The sequence below is a fragment of the Neophocaena asiaeorientalis genome, unplaced genomic scaffold, assembly GCF_003031525.2.
Source record: "Neophocaena asiaeorientalis asiaeorientalis breed wild unplaced genomic scaffold, Neophocaena_asiaeorientalis_V1.1 scaffold443, whole genome shotgun sequence".
NCBI classification, from domain to species: domain Eukaryota; kingdom Metazoa; phylum Chordata; class Mammalia; order Artiodactyla; family Phocoenidae; genus Neophocaena; species Neophocaena asiaeorientalis.
In genome coordinates, this window is record NW_020171808.1 from 1,432,958 (window position 1) to 1,455,687 (window position 22,730).

Here is a 22,730-nt window from a genome sequence, read left to right on the forward strand (position 1 = left end):
TTTACAGAGGAAAACCTCATGGAACTCTCGCGGCACCTCAGCAGGACCACGGCTACTGTCATGGGGAGTCAGAGACCCACAGCTGATATCCACACAGCAGTTAAGTATTTCACCGTAGATCGACGCGAACAAGAAAGGGAAAGTCACGATGGTGCTGATGGAAGTGAATCAGTCTAGTGGAATCAACACATTCTCCTGATAGTCTTTGACTTTTGTGTCTAAGGTCCAGCCGCCACTTTGAGATCATGGGGTTTCACGGGAACACTTGCACCGGTACATTTCTCTTTCTGAGCTCCTTTCGAAAGCAGGTCCTACTTCCTTCCCACGTGCCAACTCAGCTTTACTTTGTCGAGTTGCTCCAGGTGTGAAGGCTTGAGGTCGGCACTCCAAAGCTCACCGAAACGAGGCAGGTAGCTCCGTGGAAGACGGCCCTGGTTCAGAGGCAGATGTGACTGTTCTCGTGGCACGTGGTACCCACGCCGGCCACAGACAGGTAAAGCTTCCCATCTGGACACGCACAGATTTCGTAGAGTCCCTGCAAGCTGCTTGCGGGACCCTGAGTCCCCTGAGCCAACTTGGGTAAACACATGGTTTCAGCATCGAGCACAAGCTGCTTGGGAGAGAACGAGAGATGAAGTGGTCAAGGAGGGATGGACGCAACAGGCACGAAATTAAATGCTCAAATCGTTCCAAACAAATTCGCTGTTGCTCTGCAGAGAAAATGAAGTAGGCACCTGGCTTGACCGAAATCCTATTACAATTAATCTAATTCCTTACAAGCCTATTTCTAGTTTACATCCAGGCAAGGGATAAACAGTCCTTAGGAACTGGGGGGAAGTCATTTTTTTCTTTTACTCATTGTGCTAGGCGAGCTAGAAAAATGTATGATGCGACACTTTTATGCAGACCTTTCAGAATTGTTTGACCAAAATAATACAATTCTTTGCCTGATTCACGTTTACCTTGTGTTCCACTTTGACCTTCAGCTTCTCCTCCCTATTAGGATAAAGTATTGATACAAGCCACAGAAGTAGATTCATCTTAGTCATTTTAACCTGTGATTGTTGGAATTTCTCCTGATTTTATTTTCCTGTGAGAGGCAATTAAATTCATCGTAATAGCTGTCAACCATTTCCCCAGCTTTTAAAATATGATTTGAAACTCTACTGCCTTCTATGAAATGCAGGAAAGCAGTAGACACACAGACGACTAAAAATAGATGAAAGCCACTGGATTTTTTTGTTCCTATCGAGGTTTAGTTGAACTGAAATACAAACAAATGGCCATTTATTGAGATCTGGTGATCTGACAGCTTAAGGAAATAAGTGTGGCCACACAGAGCAGCCAAGCCTGGCCAGGGCGATCACTTAGCGGAAGGAATTAAACCATGTTTGGGAAGGTTCCATGTTATCCCTCGCCAACAAGGTCGGACCCCTCCTGTTTCACGTGGCTCTCATCCTGTATACTCCAAGCTCTTAATAAACTGGCGTTTGCGTCTGTGTCCCCTCTCGGGACGCTGACCTCTTCATGGAAGCGGCGGGTGACAGTACACATGCGTGATAGGCAGGCTTTGCCCTGGGGTCTGGGTCACTGTCAGAGGAGGAAGTCAAGTGGGTCTTATTTTTTTAGAGCAGAACCTATTTAGATTATTGTCTAATGCTTTGGGTTCTGCCCAGTTCTTTGCTTTTCCCTAACTTGTTGGCTTCTCCTCTCTCCTTTTTCCTGGTTAATTTTTTTCTAGTTATTTTTTTTTCCTGTCCTTCCAGCAAACTCTGGTCACTGATGGTCCATATAATGCTTTGTTGTTCATCTTCATTTGCCTTTTTGGGAGAATATTTTCTGGGAGGCCAGATATCTCTTCACTTTGAACTAGCTCCCAGTAATAAGGGGTATCAACTTCAAGTACGGGTCGGGCTGAGTCGACACCCGATTCATGAAAATAAGTAGTATTATTTCAAAACTAAGATCACTATAGATTTTTTTCAAGGTAACACGTTTTCAGTACGTAGGGACGTTATGACTTAGTAATAAGATTCCAAAATTCCTGGCTTCCACTTTTGCATTTATCTGCTCCATGCATCGAAACTTTGTAAGTTACAACCTGCAGGGGCTTCGCAGGGGCTGCCCTTGAGGGTCCTGTGTACTCGGGAGCTGCCTTAACAACAGCTCCCTCTTACTATTAAATTAGTATCATTTCAAAGCTATCTTACTGCACTGGGGTCTCATAACCCTGTGACACTGTGATGTAAATACTAGTTCCCGTACTTGACCATTGAGGGGGTAGGCCCAGAGGGGCCTGTTAACGTCCCCGAATTCACACAGTAATTGGCAAACTGATCTCGCACTAGAAAGGTCAATAGTGGGGAGCCTGTACCCTGCTGCCCGTTATAGCCACAGTTCGTATCAGCGATGTTCTGTTTCTGGACCTGAGGTTCCGGGTTTTTTCTTCCTGTAGCTCTTACTTTTCATATTTAATTCTCGCTTACCCAGAACTTGGTGCGAGCGAGCACCCCTGGCAGTAACGGATGACGGTTGTCACAGGTAACTCCTAGTGACAGCCCTACTGAGGGAAGCTGGATCACCAGGAAGTGACGGTACTCATGTTCTCTGTAAGCTCTGAGAGTCTAGTACTTTTACAAAGCTGAAGATAACAAGAGACTTGACGGCACAAATGCCAGACAAAGCAGTCTGGATCCAACACAGAATTATTTTAACCTCTCTTGGCCCTTCTTTCAGTGCTAAATTGTCTTCTCCTTCCTTTCACATTTTCTGTGCTATGCCTTTCATGACGTTTCTTTACAAACTACCATAAATTTACTATGCCGATGCCTTAATGGACAAGCGTGTCATCAGTGCTCAGGGGACGTGAGGCTTGTACAACGGGAGGCCCACCCCGCCCCCATCTGTTGGACTCACTGTCCCATCACTGCTGTGAAGAACGATGTCCATCTGGGAAAGGGCCTCGATTTTCCCTGCAGCAGCTTGAATATGAACGCCTTTCGGGGCGTCCATGCTGAGACTCCGTGTCGGGGATTCTAGTCTGAAATGAGGGAGAGAAACCAGGAAAAAGAGCATAAAAAGCAGCCACCCCAGGAATCCCCCAACCAAGGGCTTAGCATAGAAAATATAATCAGTAAGGTATATGGTATTTTCACTCATTCTTGAATGCTAACATAGGGCACGTTACTCATGGATAAATCCAGAAATAAAGTGCAGTAAAGAATTTTAACTTCCCGTCAATGGAGTCCATGAAATTAGCATCCTCTGAAAATAGATGCAAACATTAGACAGTCCTAGCCCTGTGCAGTAGCTTTGACGGCGTGGTTAGCACTCTGGCACACCACAGCAGAAGAAAATGCTATTGGTGAATATCTCTGGAAAACTATATTTTAGCCAAAATACAAACTTCTTCGGGAAAAAGAGAAATTTAAGGGCAACGCGTACATTTGCTAACACGTTCACAAAACAGGATGTAAATCTGGACTCTAGGTGTTGTCTGCTTTTTTTTTTTTTCATTTAGGAAGATTACAGGGCAGATGCAAAGATTTCTTTTGGAAAAATACTGAATTAATGGAGTTGACAGGGTGGAGACTGGCCTCCGCTGGCGTTGTTTTTGTAAAACGTATCAGCATCTCCTTGTGATGTAGTCAAACACAGATACAGAACCAGGAACACAGGAGCAGAAAAATTCTCTTATTTGCCTCCGCCTGGAAAAGACTGAGTTTCCACCAGATGGCACAACGTGATCACTGGGCAGGTCTTTCAGCTGCGCCAACCTGACTCAAGCAAAAGCTGAAAGGGTGACTTCCTTGAAATGTGCAAAGATCCACAAGAAGGAGAACACAAGGTGGAGGGGGGCAGGAGACAGAAAGGGTTACGTTTAAGAGGAGAGAAGGGCCTGGTAATGAATTTGCTGCTGAACTGACTGAGTGATCGACTTTTACAATTCTTTAAAATTGAAGTCGAGTTGATTTACAATGCCGTGTTATTTCTGCTGTACAGCAAAGTGACTCAGTTATACACACATATATTATTTTTAATATTCCTTTCCATTATGGTTTATCATAGGATATTGAATATAGTTCCCTGTGCTATACAGTAGGGCCTTGTTTTTATCCATTCTATTTTTATAAGTTTGCACCTGCTAATCTCAAACTCCCAATCCCCCCTCCCCCACCCCCCATCCCCCTTGGCAACCGCCAGTCTCTTCTCTATGTCTGTGAGGCTGTTTCTGTTTTGTAGATAAGTTCATTTGTGTCATAGTTTAGATTCCACATACAAGTGCTATCATATGGTTTTTGTCTTTCTTTGTCTGACTTACTTCACTTAGTATGATAATCTCTAGTTGCATCCATGTTGCTGCAAATGGCATCATTTCATTCTTTTTTTATGGCTGAGTACTATTGATCGACTTCTAAATCAGGTGGATTGTTCCCTTTGATCAGCAAGTTTCTTGTCTACCACTATTTGTTATGGAAAACAAAGCTTCCTTATGTACATCTCAGTATGTAAGACCTGATCTGTTACACATTTTAAAATATTACTTTGAGTGCGAGGATACAGAGACATTCCTAGAATTTATCAGTCAAATTCTGTTGGGTTTAGGTGTTGGGGAAACACGCTGTATCTCCATGAGCCTGGTCTGCTGATCGCGGGCCCCTTCTGACTTTGCTAACTGCCTGCATTTCTCCAGCCAGAGAGAAAGGAAGGGGAGGGGAGGGAAGGCAGGGGAGGGAGGTGGATGGGTGAGCAACTGCACAGGTCGGGCCTGTTCCAGGGACCGTGGTGAGGGTGAGTCTGCTTCAAAGACCAGTTCTCAAACCGCAAACGACCTCAACAGGCCCTGTGACTAGCTGTTAACGGCATTATACTGCGATCCTCCTGGGAGAGCAACCTTCGTCCCCCTTGCGTCATTTCTATCCTTGAAGATGAAACGTTTCAGTGCAGCACAGGTGTGGACACATTTTACCCAAACGGCTGAGATTAGAATGCTCTGAAGTGCACCTCTCTGTGAACGCATTCAACAGTGGCCGGATATCAAAGACCTCACGTTCATGTGGGAAAATAAGCAACAGCAGACAGAAAGGGTGAAAGGGAAAAGCTGCAAGAGTGTGTGTATGTGTGTGTGTGTATATGTGTGTGTTGTGTGTTTGTATTGTGTATGTGTACATCTGTGTGTATGTGTGTATATGTATATGTGTACATGTGTGTATGTGTACGTGTGTATATATATGTAGTGTGTATGTGTACGTGTGTGTGCGTATGTGTGTCTTTGTGTGGCTAGCCCTACCAGACACTGAAATATCTTTTAAAGTTTATTTAAGTAACAAAGTTGGTACTTGGACCTGAATAGACAGCTGAGCAGGATAGAGTAGAAACTGTAGAAACAGACCCAGATGCACAGGGAAATCTTATATATGATAAAGGTTACATTTCAAATTGTGGTGGCAGTTACATAATAATGCAATTGCTGGCACCTGGCTGGCCAGCTGGAAGAGAGAAAATTAGACCCAGATTCTTGTATCTGTACCTCATACAAGAATAAACTCCAAGTGGATCAGCGATCCAAATGTAAGAGAGAAAGCCATACAAGAAATGTGGCTGGCGAGTTTCTCTTCCTGTAGGGAAAGTCTTTTAATTGTGGCTTAAAATCCGGAAGTAATAAAAGAAATGATTAATAAATTTCAGTATATAAACATTAAAAATTAATAGAAATATAATAGGAAAAAGGCTCATATTCTGAATATGTATATATTTTAATCCCTACAAATCCATTTTGAAAAGTAATTAAAGAAGCAAAGAGATGAAGAGTCAATTCACAGAAGAAGCAACCTTAATAACAAAATAAAAATATGAAAGATGCTTAACCACACTAGTCATCAGGGAAACAAACAGTAAAATAACACAATATAACACACATCAGATGAAAACTGTCATAAACTCTGACAGTGCCGAATATTGGTAAAAAGGTGAGGAAAGACCAACTCTTACTGCTCCTGAATTAGACATCATCGCAAGCACTCTGAGGTGTACGTTGGCCAAGTTTGGTAAAACTGAGTGTGTTCATCCCCGAAACCCACACATTCCAAAGCTTGGTAGAACAGAAAGCCAAGCAGTGCGCGTCATGGCTGTCCTAAAAGAATTTTGAAAAACGAGGCACCCATTACATATTTTAAGATAACATCTAAATGCTTTATCATACACTTAAGTATCTGCAAAAGATGTAATTTCTTCCATATTATAAACATTGTTTTTTTTTAAATGAATCTAAAAATCATGGAGATTTGATACCTGCCAACCTTCAGTTGACTCCTGTGTTCCTTCTGACATACCCTCATTGTTTGGGTTTTTGAGCACTTCTTACTTATTGGCTATAAGATGCTCTAAATTCATCTACATTCCCAGTCCTAGAATTAGCCAAGGATTTCTCCAAAGAATCCTGATTCCTTTTGTTGGAGAATGGTATGAGAAACCAAGTTCTGGCTGCCACTGATTTTAATTACTCAATCTCTCATTCCTAGAACTTCTTTTTGTTATTTTCCAAATATTCTGTTTTCATCTTGTCTTTGCCTTACCTTTGTATTCAAGTTTTTTTTTTCTTTCTCTTTGAGCCTTTTATTCATACCTGTTTTAAAATCTCTTTGTTTTGCTCTACTACTTGGAGTTTCAGGGGTAACCTGAAGTGGCTGCTAATTCTTCCCCACGGTAGTTCAATTCCTTATTCATTTGCCTTTTTCTTCTTCTTTTAGTAAGCTCATCTTCAGCAAGATTTTTTTTTTCCATGAGTGTTTTTATGCCATTAATATCTTCAATGTAGTTTCTCTCTCTCTCTCTCTTTTTTTTTTTTTTTATCACTATTGGTTTATAGACTTGGTGCAATTTTTTTTTTTTGCGGTACGCGGGCCTCTCACTGCTGTGGCCTCTCCCGTTGCGGAGCACAGGCTCCGGACGCGCAGGCTCAGCGGCCATGGCTCACGGGCCCAACCGCTCTACGGCATGTGGGATCTTCCCAGACCGGGGCACGAACCCGTGTCCCCTGCATCGGCAGGCACACTCTCAACTACTGCGCCACCAGGGAAGCCCTTGGTGCAGTTTTTAATGTTAATTTTCCAGCTTAGAGCTCCTGCACAATGAGGTAGTGTGGATTTAGTCCTCCTAATGCTTGCAACCCATGATTTCTCCTGGGTAACTTTTTCAACCCATAGCCCAAGATAGCAACTTTCTTGCAGCATCCTTGGGCTAGTAGGTAAATTGAAATACCTGTTTCACAGAGGCCGAGATTTATGAGATATCTCAGTTTGGGCATTTCATATACACTAGGCTATACCTTAGAATCTCAGTCCCCATAAAATATTAAAGTCCCAGCCCCTGATCTCTATGGGATCCTGATTTCTCCCTGAGTACCCTTGACTTAGCTTCTACTGTGCTCTGACCATGAATTTCCTCTTTATTACTGGGACCTGGGAACTAGCTTTCCTTGGTTTCTAGTTGAGCAATATTTATAAACTCTTATTAAGCAAACCAATATTTACAAGTGTTTGAAACAGGAACAGATATTTCCATGTCTGCTGATTTTACTTAACTAATGAGGACACATATATATTACTGACTATGTGCTAGGCATTGTTTCCACAGATTTACAAATAATAACATATTTAATCACGTCACATCCCTATTGGGTTGCAGAGGCTTTGCAATTTCCCCTACCGTATCCACATCTACTGATTGCTTAAGTTTCAGTTCACGTGCCTCCTTGTCTGTGATTTCATCTCAGATCACCCTGAAGAATTCGTGCTCTCTTTCTTATGCTCTCACTGTAATTTGTACCTTCAGCATAGCAAAGAATTATGTTGTTTTAACTTGTTGGCATGTTTCTTTTCTCAATAGACTTTAAACTCACTAAGGTCAGGGACCATGCCTTTTATCGCTGTAGAACCAACATTTATCATAGCCTCTGGCATATAAATACACTTAATACATTTTCACTAAATTAAAAAAAAAGATGGAATTATATCATGTGTGAATGAGAAGTAGCTTTAAAACAGTATGTCAGAGTTCACACTTTTTTTGAGGACTATTTTGCCGTAAGAAATGTAAATCTAGCTTAAATACAAGTTAATTATATTTTTGTCTTAACTAACATAATAATTGTTACCCTTTCATGACTACAATTTGAGCAAATACCAAAATCTGAATTGTGATATTTAAACGTGTATATTTCAGAGATCTTTTTATAAATGCATCACGATCTTAACTCAACAAAATCCACATTCAAAGTTTTCATGGGTCAGTTATGATATTCTAGGAATATCTTTTTACTTTACTCAGGCCAGCAACAGTAATGCTACTGGACAGAAATAAAAAGGGAAGACAGTTTACGGCAAGAACTTACAGAAGAAAATACGACTCTCGTGTACTCAATCAGTGGAGCCTGGTAGTAAATCAAAGAATAAATCAGTGAAGGGTTCACTTGCATGGTAGAAAGAGGGAACAGAGTGTATATGGATGGGCTTTGGGGTCAGAGCTGAAGTTAAGTCATGAGTTGGTTACATGTTTTTCCTTTGTGCCTTAGAACACACTACTATCTAGAGCTCAGTGTTCTCTTTTATAAGATGGGGATCGAGTTGATACTTTTCAGGTCGAATTGATGAGTAAACGAGATAAATTATGTGACCGCACCTTTCCTGACCGTGGAAGGCATTCAGTACGTATTAGTTCACGTCTTCCATCCAAACATCATTCCTTATTGTAAGCAATTCCTTACAATTTCGTTACATTCTCAATCACTTTTGTTGTAACATTTGGGTTATGTAATCCTCGCTTAGTATCATCCTTTAGAAAGCCAGAGAATAATACCCTTCTGCCATTTCTTTTTTAGTAAGGGACTGCTGTAGAAGCCAGCAGATTTATCTCCTAATGGGAAAATGTATGATGAATTGTTTAATTTTGAGACCTATAATTTTAAAATAGTGACATTTATTTCAAAGAGTGGCTTGGCATCTCTACAATTTACATTATTTTATAATTCTAAAATGGTTTTAATGGGATTATTTTTTAAAGATATTGAATCATTTTCCTCTCCTAGGAAAATAAAATGTTCTTTTCCCCTAACTATAATAGTTCTGTAATATCAATCTTATGGTCCTTTATCAAAATCAATGAAATTGTTATAATTTAATTGTCACAATGTATTTTTATGCTGCCAATGTTCTCTAAGTGGGTAAGATGAATTGAACTCTCATTTGCTTTTGATGAATATTTAATTAGACATTAAAATTAAGAGAAATGCTGAATTTCCTAACCCCAATTCCATTTTGTGTGAATATCTACTTGATAATAAAAATGATTATTTGTATTCCACTTTCAGTTTAGAAAAATATTTTTAACTTAATAGCTTATTAAATCTTTCCTAGAACACTCTGAGATGTGCATTACTAACAACTTTTTTTAAAGATTTTTTTTTGATGTGGACCATTTTTAAAGTCTTTTATTGAATTTGTTGCAATATTGCTTCTGTTTTATGTTTTGGTTTTTTGGCTATGAGAGATCCGTGGGGATCTTAGCTCCCTGACCAGGGATCAAACCCACACTCCCAGCATTGGAAGGCGAAGTCTTAACCACTGGACTGCCAGCGAAGTCCCTATCAACGTTTTATATATGAGAAAAAATAGCCTCAAAAGGTTAGTTTGGCCAAGGTCACCAGGCTTGTCTGTAAAGCTGGGATTCCTACTGTACATTATTCCCTATTATACATAATATGTTAACATGTTAATTGTCTCCAGAATATTTTTCAAGTTCAAATTCTAAACATGATTTTAAGTGACATTGTAGACTTTAAGACATTTGTTTTTAAAAATATTATTGTTTTTGTTATAAAATACAAATATACTATTGGAATAAACAGTTACAGCAGCAAAGAACATTCAGTAGCCTAGTAATAAGGTGAAATACACACAGTCACACAGAGACTCTGTATAAAGAATAAACTTATATATGGAACTGGGTGATTTTATATATTCGGCTATGATGTAAAGATATACCAAAGGTTGAGGGTATTGTGCTAAGTGAAATAATCCAGTCACAGAAAGACAAATACTGTTTGATTCCACTTAAATGAGGTACCCAGAGTCCTCAAATTCATAGAGACAGAGACTTGGATGGTGGTTTGCAGGGGTTGCGGGGAAATGGGGAGTTAGCGTTTAACGGGCACAGAGTTTCAGTTTTGCAAAATGTAAAGAATGCTGGAGATGGAGGCGCGGGACGGCTGCAGAACAATAAGCGTACCTTAGACTTTTGAACGGTACACTTGAAAGTGGTTAAGATGGTAAATTTTATATTATGTGCATTTTGCCACAATTGAGAAAAAGATATATCAACTCCTTTGCGTATATGAATCCGTCAAGCTCTCGGTTTTATAACATTCTTGTCTCTACTAACAGTGCACATATTTAAAAAATGTAATGGAAACTGAGATTTTTAAGAATGCCTTTTGCAAACTTCAAGCCCATATAAGACACCGTCCTCTTTCACTAAAACGTGCAGTGTTTGCTTCAGCTGATGCTCGTCAGGGAAAAACGAAGGGTCTGTGGACCACATGAACCATAGCCCCATGCGTGGCATGTGACCTGAAGCGTGAGGACAAGTAGATATTCGTGGGGTCTCCAAGGGAAGGAGGGCACCCCAGTCAGGTGGGACAGCGTGTGTGGAAGTGTGGAGTCCGGGCCCGGCAGTGGCTCAGTCAGAGGACGGGTGAGGCAGGAGGCCCCAGGGTGCCAACCTAGAGAGCCCCAAGGAGTCTAGGTCACGAGCCAAGTGCCCCAGTAGCATTCTGGACTTTACTCTGGCTGATGTGGAATCAATGAAACATTTCAATTAGCTGCATTTACACCCCCATGTTCATAGCAGCACTATTTCCAATAGCCAAGACATGGAAGCAACCTAAATGTCCATCAACAGAGGAACAGATAAAGACGATGTGGTACCTGTAGACAATGGAATATTACTCAGCCATAAAAAAGAATGAAATAATGCCATTTGCTGCTACTTGGATGGACACAGAGATTATCATACTAAGTGAAGTAAGTCAGAAAGAGAAAGACAAATGCCATATAATATCACTTATATTTGGAATCTAAAATAGACACAAATGAACTTATCTACGAAACTGAAACAGACTCACAGACATAGAGAACAGACTTGTGGTTGCCAAGGGGCAGGTAGGGTGGGGGAGGGATGGATTAGGAGGTTGGGATTAGCAGATGCAAACTATTATATATAGAATGAATAGACAATAAGGTCCTACTGTAGAGCACAGGGAACCGTTTTCAATATCCTGTGATAAACCAAAATGGAAAAGAAAAAAAATTCTTTTAAAGTGCGTAAAGTATAAATATGTTCTGAACTGTACACTTAAAAATGGTTAAGATGATAAATTTTATACGTGTATTTTACCACAATTTAAAAAAATCGAAAAAAATAAATAAAATAGCTGCATTTAGCCAAGTCCCTCAGATTTTCTGGAGGCAGGAATAGCTATTGGAACAGTACAGGCTGCACTGGGGCAGGGGCAGGGCTAGTAAAGAGCTCAGAGACAAAAGGACGGGACATAGAGTAGGACTTCTAACCTCCTTTGGATTTTTGTAAGAAATGACTTGTTATGGGCGGAAGTTCATCAGAATAAAGACAACTAATGGAATAAGAAACAACCTGGTCATATCTGCTAACGTGTTATTCTAGCACATAACCAGGTATCTTCTGTAAGAGAGTTTGTTTATATTTGAACAAAATTCTTACCTAAGGTCCTGGATTGGGTCCGGTTTTATGAGGGGCGTCTCCACTGAATGTTCAAAAAGAGCCCCTTCAGGCCCTAAACACAAACCAAAGATGAAGCTTTTACAAAAGTAAAATAAACAGCAGCCCACAAATCGAGCATTTATACTGCATATTACAGGACATGTAGGTTCTGATCGTTGCTGAATTCGTACAGATGTTTGAGTTGCAGGAAAAAAATAGGTATAACTGCTTTCCTGCTTTTCCAAGGATACCACGATTTCATTAGACGTCTATAAACAAAATATTATTTTTAAAGCAGTTACAAATACCCAGGCTTATTTTAAAACCAGAAAGCAATATTAGCCCTCAAATTGAAAGAAATTTCAGTTGAAAATTGCATTAAGTCCATATATTTTCAGTAATAGTAATTTGATTCATTCTCTAGATTTTACGTGTAAAAATTGTATCTTGTGTCATCTGTTTCTTAAGGCACATCAGGAAATTTATAGAAAAATCCAAATTTTGAATATTTAAAATTGACTTTCTAATTTGTACGAATGTTCCCAGTTGTCTGGTTAGTCTGAGAACCTAATTATGTGCAAGACATGGTGTGGGTATTGGGTTAGTGCAGAGATTCGAAGACATGGTGTGGGTGTTGGGTTAGTGCAGAGATTCGAAGACATGGTGTGGGTGTTGGGTTAGTGCAGAGATTCGAAGGTGATATATCCTAACATGGTTAGTACTCAGAACCCTACAAGGCAGGTATGATTATAAGTGCAGAGATTCGAAGACATGGTGTGGGTGTTGGGTTAGTGCAGAGATTCGAAGGTGATATATCCTAACATGGTTAGTACTCAGAACCCTACAAGGCAGGTATGATTATTTTCCCATTTTACTGAAGAGGAAACTGAGGAACAGAAAGGTTAATTAACTTGCCTAGAGTTACACAGCTAAGTGGCCGGACTGTGATTTGACCTCAAAGCCCACACTTTCAACCTATGCACAGCAGGGTTATTCACAGGTAAGTGCTCATCATGATTTACCTAGGTCCTTCTGCCTGGCCTAGACCACACCCCTGTCTTGGGCTCCACCCGTCAGTACAAAATGAACTTTCAAAATTACAAACCAGGGCTTCTCTGGTGGCGCAGTGGCTGAGAGTCTGCCTGCCGATGCAGGGGACACGGGTTCGTGCCCCGGTCCGGGAAGATCCCACATGCCGCGGAGCGGCTGGGCCCGTGAGCCATGGCCACTGAGCCTGCGCGTCCGGAGCCTGTGCTCCGCAACGGGAGAGGCCACAACGGTGAGAGGCAATATGAGGAGAATTTAGGCTGGAACGACAACTTAAGGGGCACAGACCCCCTGAGGCCATCAAGGTCCTCGTATGGAAGTTTGGAGAAGTCACTGCACAAGGAAGTGACCCTTGGAATTGATGGGACCATTCACCACCACTGAAAGGGGAAAGTCAGGAGAGAAGCAGAACTGGAGGAAAATACCGAATGAATCAGCCTGGAGACCTCCTGTGGGATCATGTATGTCCTTAGAGTTGAAGCCAGTTTTAATTGGGCCTTTTGTTCCTTTCAGCTGAAGGGCTGTTAACTGATGGAGCAGGTCATCAACTGTCCACAGAGCTGCATGACTGGGTCCGGAGCCGGATGTGTTGAGCGTGTGCTTGAAGGGTGTGGTCCTCTCTAAGCAGCTGCTAGAGATCCGTCTTCACATCTGTAAGGGACATGGACTCACCACCTTCACTTCTTCTTCAGTGGCTGAAACCTTACTTCCCAGGTCCTCTTTTGTGGGTGGCTTTGTGGGTGACTCCAGAATTTCTACGTCGTCACTTGTGACATATGTAATCCCGTTTAGCTAATCAGAGAAGGATGAAGGGATTGAGCTGCCTTATTGCTAGATTGTGTCTTTCCCCTTAGTGATGAGACTGGATACTCTTACAGGGCCCTGTTTTCCTTCCTAAATGTTGGGGAGTGGACCCCGCCCAGCGGATCACTGCCAAGGAACCGAAGTACCCAACCGTACATCATCTTCCAGGAGCCGGTTCTGGCAACGGGATAAAATAATTCTTTTGAAGATGACATTTTGATGCCGCTCCAATAACATGTTCTGTGACTGGGGTTAGTGAAAGAGACGTGCTGATTTCGGTCACTTGGTGACGATTCTACTTTTAGGGGGAAAAATGAGACTGCTGAAGACCGAGATCAGTTTCAAACTGGGGTGGTGAAATTGTTTAATCTCCTCCATGAATTTGATTTAAAAATGATTTTTCAGTTTCCCCGTTGACTAGAGTATATATGGCAGCTGTTTAAGAATGGAGGAGGGATTTCACATTACTCTTTGAGTTCTTGAGACAAAGGCAACGGCAAGAAAGCACTTCTTGATGTGTGTTCAGATCAGGATGTACTGCAACTCAGGAATCTGGAGGGGCCACCTTAAAGAAAGACCACTGAGTCCCTCCCCTTACACCCCATGCTCAGGCCAAGTGGCCAGAGGGAAGAGTGTATAGCCAAGCATTGAATTCTCTTTCTCTGCCCCCAGAGTGACCTGGTTCTGTCGCTTCTCACTCCTCTTTCCTTGGCTGTCAACTGCTGCTGCTTTTGCTGATCCAGGAAACTCCAAAGGCTACTTGAAATCAATCCATTTAACACAGAGATCAAACTTTTATAGTACGTAGTGGAGAAAAGCTTGAATGGGAATTTACTTGGAAAAATTAACGTTTATAAAAATATTCTTCTCGTATTTTATATATTTAACGAAACTTAACCATCATTGTAGCAACTAGGGAGTCGTATGACATAAAGAATAAATCAAGTTTTGTTTTTTGGTGCAATTTTCCCAACACAGTTGGAATTATATGATGGCTGTGGTAGTTTTCTGTTTCTGTGTAAAGCCTTTGGGTTACACCAATTGGAAAGAGATAAAAGGAAACAATATGGTGGGGAAAAAAAAGTGGGTAAAGATTTGTGAGGAAGATTTCATTCTTCTAAGAGAGTGTCAAAGAATTTCAAAGGAAATGCCATGAAGAAAAGTCAACAGATTCAAACGACAGTACTTTTTCTTATCGGCCTGAAATATTCCACAGTAAACTTCCCAAAACTGCAATTTGCTTTTGCAGAAGTGCCCTCCACGCGATACTGTTTTTCTTAAGAGTTACTACAGATGAATGGATACAGAAGATGTGGTATATACACAATGGAATATTATTCAACCAGAAAAAGAAGGAAATCCTGCCCTTTGCAACAACATGGATGGACCTCGAGGGAATTATGCTCAGTGAAAAAAGTCAGAGAAAGATAAGTACTATATGATCTCACTGATACGTAGAATCTAAAAAACAAACAACAACAAAACAAAAACTGAACTCACAGACACAGAGGACAGACTGATGGTTGCCAAGAAGTGAGTGTTGGGAGGTGGACAAAATGGGTGGAGGTGGTCAAAGGTACAAACTTCCAGTTATAAGACAAATAAGTCGCGGGGATGTGATATACACCATGGCGACTACAGGTACCACGTATTGTGTATTTGCAAGTTGCTAAGAAAGTAGATCTTAAAAGTTCTCGTCACAAGAAAAAAGTGTTAAGTATGTGTGGTGATGGACGTTAATTAGACTTATTGTGGGGATCGTTTCACAATATATACAAATATTGAATCCTTATGTTGTACACCTGGAACTAATGTTGTTTGTCAATTATTCCTTAATTAAAAATAAAGAGCTACTACATACCAGTTACTCGAAGTTTATCTGTACCAACCACAACTGCCTTTTCATCAACAGTAAACAGGGGCTTGCTGTCCTTGGAGCTGATCTGAAACTGCTGACTCTGGACCTCTACCATTTTGGGACCTAAAGAATGAATTAAAACATTTTATTATAAAGTGTGTAGTCTCTGCAGTGTTAAAAGCTCTACTTTTACACATGCCACGGCACCCAGTAGTACCAAATCACTAAACAGTTAAGATTTGTTACCAGTAATTTTTTTGATTCTGTGATTAAATTTTAAGTCCTAAATCTATTATATTATTAAAATTAATGTAGGTCACATGTACGTTGATCTATATCAAATATATATATGAATGAATTATATAAAAATTAATTTTTTCAGGTTTTTAAAACTTGCCAAAAATAATATGATTCTTCTACGCAGATTACTGAAATGGGTATTCTTTTGAGTATTAACCAACTGAGGATTTTATATTCTGAAATGTGAGATTTGTGAAAGACCATCTTATGAATGGCTTCCTTCAATGGCCGAAGTTAACGCAGACAATGAATGAGTCACACTCAGATTCTTGCCTCTGCCCTAATCCTCACCTCCTACTCCATGGAGCAAACAGACATCACCATGGAAACACACCCTCAAGTTTCTGCCCTTCACCTTCATCTCAGCCATTTCTGTCTTCTCCAGCCCTTCTTTCTATTTCAGGGACAGGGCATCCCTTTCTCCCCCAAGCTTACTCCTTTCACATGAACTTTTTCTGTTTGTTCGTTTTTGCTATACAGCAGGTTCTTACCAGTTATCTACCTTATACATATTAGTGTATATACGCCAATCCCAATCTCCGACCCACTGGCTTTTAAATTAAGACTGTGCTCAGCAGATGTTTAATGTGTGCTTCTGTGTGCCAGGCACGGGGGACGCTGTACCTTCAGCGTGTGAGATCTTGTTCAATGTCTCTCATTGGTACAGTTGAGTATCCATCATTTTATGTTTTCTGATTTCTCTGTCCTTCTAACCTTAGCCGCATAATGGATTCATCTCTCTAGAACATAGCGTTCAGCATTTGCTTAAGGAACTACAAGTGTTCCTTCATTCTTTTGTTAGTTCTATTTTCTTACCTAGAAAAGTAAGTTTATTGTGAAGTGGATACTTGTAGATTTCGTGTGTGTGTCCATGTCCCTCACAGTACTCATTCAAGTTGATTGGTACCTGCTAGAAATTAAATAGAAGCTTCTCAGCTAATACAGTAATCAGTTTTGGATCTTGTCAGCAACATATTCTTATGTTTTTTCACTAATTTGTACCTCAGAACCCTCCAAAGATTCTTCATTTAAATGTGTGTGTGTTCACATGTTACAAAGCGGAACACAGTTTTTTTCTCTCTGTTTTATCTCCTTTCTCTTAAGGAAGCCTGGCTTTATTTTGTGATAGTTGCCTGTATTTTTGCTCTCCTGAGCTTTCACCCAAACTCAGTTATCCTGTGATTCGGTGTCACTATTTACCTCTTCTGGGTCACTGATATGTCTTACATATTTCTCACACAAACACTGATTTGCATTAAGTGATGAATTTGAAGTAATTTGAGTTTAGCATCAAGAGGAAAAAGCTGGAGTAATTTATCCAATAGGAGTTCCCTGTTTAGCTCATTGGAGGTTCATATAACAATTCGAGGAGAATTTATCAAGTGAAAGTGGTTAAACTAAATGACATTTTTTCTGTAACCATTGTTTCATATACATTGATGAAATATTCAACAAATGAGTTTAGTTGCATAATTTTCATGAGTAACAAAGCTACATAAATCCTCAGATCAAAGAAAATTCAGGAAAGTGAGTCTCCTCCATTCAGCAGAAATTTATTGTATGCTTTTATGTTCAAGGTTTCATGCTAAGAATTGAGGCTACATAAAAGAGGAGATGCAGTTCACACCTTATAGGATTTCACAGTCCACTGAAGAAAAAAGCATATAAATCTAGTCCCAGGGCAATTTGATAAGTGCCGTGATACAACCATGGACAGTGTCCAGTGAGAACCCTGACAAGGAATTCCTGTCCCTCCTGGGGGGTCAGGGATGACACCTCAGGGAAGGGGATGTCTGGGCTGACCTGGAAGAGTTCACGTTTCCCTGATGAAGGGAGAATGCGAGATTCCAGGTAGAGGGGGCTACTCAAACAAACGCACAGAGGTGGATAAAATTCCATCTTCACTTTATAAAAAATATAGACATAGAATGTTCAGTTTAAATATGTTTTCCACTTCAAAAGAAACTGTGCTCCAAGTGATAACAAGCCCACCACAGGAATAATCATCTCTTAAAGTAAGTGAGTTTATAATTAAATCTTTTAACTTTCATTAATATTCTACTAGTCTTTATAACCTTGCTGGACATGCATTAGAGCTGAGTGCAGCAGAGTTCTTTAAGAAATAAAACTCAGGGCTTCTCTGGTGGCGCAGTGGTTGGGAACTCGCCTGCCAGTGCAGGGGACACGGGTTCGAGCCCTGGTCTGGGAGGATCCCACATGCCGCAGAGCAACTAAGCCCGCAAGCCACAACTACTAAAGCCTGCGTGCCTAAAGCCTGCGCTCCGCAGCAAGAGAGGCCATCGCCATGAGAAGCCCGTGCACCGCAACAAAGACCCAATGCAGCCAAAAATAAATAATAAATAAATTAATTTTAAAAAAGAAGAAGCCAAACTCAAATACTTTCTTTGTGATTAAAAAAGGAGCTATCTGGTAAAATCACAATTTTAATTAAAGGCTTTGGTACAAATAACGAGGGAAATAAATAAAGGAATTAGGGCTTCCCTGGTGGCGCAGTGGTTGAGAGTCCGCCTGCCAATGTGGGGGACACGGGTTCGTGCCCCGGTCCGGGAAGATCCCACATGCTGCGGAGCGGCTGGGCCCGTGGGCCATGGCCGCTGGGCTTGCGTGTCCGGAGCCTGTGCTCTGTGACGGGAGGGGCTGCAGCGGTGAGAGGCCCGCGTACCGCAAAAACAAACAAACAAACAACAAAAAAAACAAATGTCACAGAGTCCTTTGAGAAAAGGAAAGATTTATTCTGCTGCTGCAAATATCGTATCACAGAAAATACTGGACTGGAAGTATAAAGCTGTGGTTAAGTTCATTCTACTAATGTTTTGGTATCATCTTGTATTACTAGGTTCAACTTTATAAGCCTGGAGTCAGCGACTCTTATCTGTATAGCTTGACTCTATTCTTTAGGGTAGTCTGTTACATCCAAGCACATGAGTTAGACGGGAGGGGCTGCAGCGGTGAGAGGCCCGCGTACGGCAAAAACAAACAAACAAACAACAACAACAAAAAAAACAAATGTCACAGAGTCCTTTGAGAAAAGGAAAGATTTATTCTGCTGCTGCAAATATCGTATCACAGAAAATACTGGACTGGAAGTATAAAGCTGTGGTTAAGTTCATTCTACTAATGTTTTGGTATCATCTTGTATTACTAGGTTCAACTTTATAAGCCTGGAGTCAGCGACTCTTATCTGTATAGCTTGACTCTATTCTTTAGGGTAGTCTGTTACATCCAAGCACATGAGTTCATGGACCTATAACAACCAGGAAGGGGCTCCAGTGCTGTTCACAGCAATTGTCTTGGATGAACCCACTGTTTCTTAAAAATTTATTTTACTGAAGTATAGTTGATTTACGATGTATTAATTTCTGCTGCACAGCAAAGTGATTCAGTTATAAATATATCCTTTTCCATATTCTTTTCCATTATGGTTTATCACAGGATATTGAATATAGTTCCCTGCGTTATATAGTAGGACTTGTTCATCCATCCTATATATACTAGTTTGCATCTGCTAATCCCAAATTCCCAATCCAGCCCTCCACCCCCTCGGCAACTGCAGTCTGTTCTCTATGCCTGTGAGTCTGTTTCTGTTTCACAGATAAGTTCATTTGTGTCATATTTTAGATTCCACATATAAGTGATATCATATATTTGTCTTCCTCTGTCTGGCTTACTTCACTTAGTATGATCATCTCTAGCTCCATCCATGTTGCTGCAAATGGCGTTATTTCCTTCTTTTTCATGACTGAGTGGTATTCCACTGTATATATACACAATGTGTATATATATATCGTGTGTGTGTGTGTGTGTGTGTGTGTGTGTGTATACACGACAGCTTCTTTATTCATTCATCTGTCTATAGACACAGGTTGTTTCTATGTTTTGACTATTGTGAACAGTGATGCTAACCCCTTGTTTTTCACTCCTGACTTTCTTTGTTGAATTTCTCTTTTCTGTTTTACCTGAGAAATTTTGAGTTTGTTTCCCACTCATGACCCCAAGTTCCTCACAGCTGTGGCTCAGACTTATACTTGAACCCTTGTCCATGGTATCATCTTGTATTACTAGGTTCAACTTTATAAGCCTGGAGTCAGCGACTCTTATCTGTATAGCTTGACTCTATTCTTTAGGGTAGTCTGTTACATCCAAGCACATGAGTTCATGGACCTATAACAACCAGGAAGGGGCTCCAGTGCTGTTCACAGCAATTGTCTTGGATGAACCCACTGTTGCTTAAAAATTTATTTTACTGAAGTAGAGTTGATTTACGATGTTGTATTAATTTCTGCTGCACAGCAAAGTGATTCAGTTATAAATATATCCTTTTTCATATTCTTTTCCATTATGGTTTATCACAGGATATTGAATATAGTTCCCTGCGTTATATAGTAGGACTTGTTCATCCATCCTATATATACTAGTTTGCATCTGCTAATCCCAAATTCCCAATCCAGCCCTCCACCCCCTCGGCAACTGCAGTCTGTTCTCTATGCCTGTGAGTCTGTTTCTGTTTCACAGATAAGTTCATTTGTGTCATATTTTAGATTCCACATATAAGTGATATCATATATCTGTCTTTCTCTGTCTGGCTTACTTCACTTAGTATGATCATCTCTAGGTCCATCCATGTTGCTGCAAATGGCGTTATTTCCTTCTTTTTCATGACTGAGTGGTATTCCACTGTATATATACACAATGTGTATATATATATCGTGTGTGTGTGTGTGTGTGTGTGTATACACGACATCTTCTTTATTCATTCATCTGTCTATAGACACAGGTTGTTTCTATGTTTTGACTATTGTGAACAGTGATGCTAACCCCTTGTTTTTCACTCCTGACTTTCTTTGTTGAATTTCTCTTTTCTGTTTTACCTGAGAAATTTTGAGTTTGTTTCCCACTCATGACCCCAAGTTCCTCACAGCTGTGGCTCAGACTTATACTTGAACCCTTGTCCACTCTGGAGCACCCTGGACAGGCCATCTTCCCCCACCCCATCTCCTAGAACTCTCTCCCACACTTAAGCTGGCTTTCCAGTCCATCCCTTCCTACACAGTCTTTTATTCATTCCTCCATTCATTCATTCAACAAGTATTTATTGAATACCTCCTAAATATATGAGTGGCCTGAATTAAGAACTGTGTCATTGACTGAATGGAATAACCTAACTCCAATTTTTGAGTATTACATAATCAAATTATTGTGTGTGTGTGTATATATATATAATATGCAACAATATTATTGTATATTGTATTTACAATAACTATATTTATAATTTTATAATTATATTTACAATTATATATGTATTCTTTGGACTATTATGTAGCCATTAAAATAATGCCATTGAAATGGAAGAAATTAAAAAAACAAAAAGAGAGTACTATGTAGACTTCTATGCAAATAAATTTGAAAACCTCGATGAAACAGAAAATTTCAGGGAAACAGGAATTGCCAAAATTGACCCCATTCAGCTAAAAAGTCTTATTTTGAAGCTAACCAGAACTGGTTTCTATTATTCGAAGTCAAAAGAACATTAACTGTTCTTTCGGGCTGCATTTATAACTAGTAAGATTCCACTGTCGTTCACAATTTGTTGTCTGCTAGTTCCAAGATTTGAAATGCTAGCTGTTGATGCTTGCTTTCCTATGTTTGATTCCTTTTGGAATTTAAGACTTTTGGCTTTGATTGTACTGGTTGCCGATTTTTTCAGTGGTCTTAGTAATAAACAATTATTCATTTAATTAAATGGGATTCCTTTGTCTAGTTCATATAAATCACACTTTAATATCCAGATTGGCTAAATTTAACTTCTCCCAGGAAACGTGAGGCTGGAATGAGTGTGATTGTGGGAAGTCATTTACTGAAAATCGTCCTGGATTTGGTGAGCTGAATATTTCCGAGTTCAGGATTCCAACCAAAGGTTTAATAGAAATCACTTATTTTAACTCTACCTCAGGTATGAAACACTGAGGTTAAGACTCAAAATTTGAGGTTAACAGTTTAAAGTAGTTCTGATGGGAAACTTTTTTTTAAAAGTGAATTCCTTGGTGACAAAAACAACACCGTATTTGCAGCAACTAGGACAGTTCCCGGTGTGTCATGATTTAATGAAATCTGAGTAGAGAGGGAGGGTGGTGGAAACACCCCTGTTGGAGAAGCAAGTCCTAAGGTGACTCCTGGTTTGGCTTCTCTACTAACTAGCTGTGTGTTTTTGAGAAAATTAGCTTTTCAGTGCTTCCATTATTTCATCCACGAAAGTGGAGACAGATTTATGTTATCTTTAACTCCACTTATTTTAACTCTACCTCAGGTATGAAACACTAAGGTTAAGACTCAAAATTTGAGGTTAACAGTTTAAAGTAGTTCTGATGGGAAACTTTTTTTTAAAAGTGAATTCCTTGGTGACAAAAACAACACCGTATTTGCAGCAACTAGGACAGTTCCCGGTGTGTCATGATTTAATGAAATCTGAGTAGAGAGGGAGGGTGGTGGAAACACCCCTGTTGGAGAAGCAAGTCCTAAGGTGACTCCTGGTTTGGCTTCTCTACTAACTAGCTGTGTGTTTTTGAGAAAATTAGCTTTTCAGTGCTTCCATTATTTCATCCACGAAAGTGGAGACAGATTTATGTTATCTTTAACTCCTCTATATATGAAAATCCACACTTAGCAAAAAATTAAATGTGAAAATGAGTATTTGTGTTAAATCATTTTCAGAAGAATATAAAATGAATCTTTTACTTTTGGAACTCCTAAAAAATAATTACACACTCTAAATGTTATTAATTACTTGACAGCATATAGAAAGTAGCACATAGGCATTCAATAAATGTTTGTTGAATGAATGACAAAAGATGGGTAAAAATCCCTCAAACATTTTTTTTTTTTTTTTTTTTTTTTTTTTTTGGGTACGAAG

At 40.0% G+C, this 22,730-nt stretch overlaps 1 protein-coding gene across 1 annotated transcript in view; it reads right to left on the reverse strand.

Moving 5' to 3' along the window:
• Positions 1 to 436: 436 nt before the first annotated feature.
• The window catches only part of SGCG (sarcoglycan gamma), a 26,711-nt gene continuing 4,417 nt past the window's right edge, over positions 437 to 22,730 (reverse strand). Inside the window, exons 4-7 of the mRNA XM_024753364.1 lie at positions 15,506 to 15,625; positions 11,794 to 11,866; positions 2,917 to 3,040; positions 437 to 610 (exon numbers count right to left, since the gene is read on the reverse strand). Of these exons, the coding sequence (XP_024609132.1) occupies positions 437 to 610; positions 2,917 to 3,040; positions 11,794 to 11,866; positions 15,506 to 15,625 (491 nt within the window). The remainder of the gene's footprint in view (positions 611 to 2,916; positions 3,041 to 11,793; positions 11,867 to 15,505; positions 15,626 to 22,730) is intronic.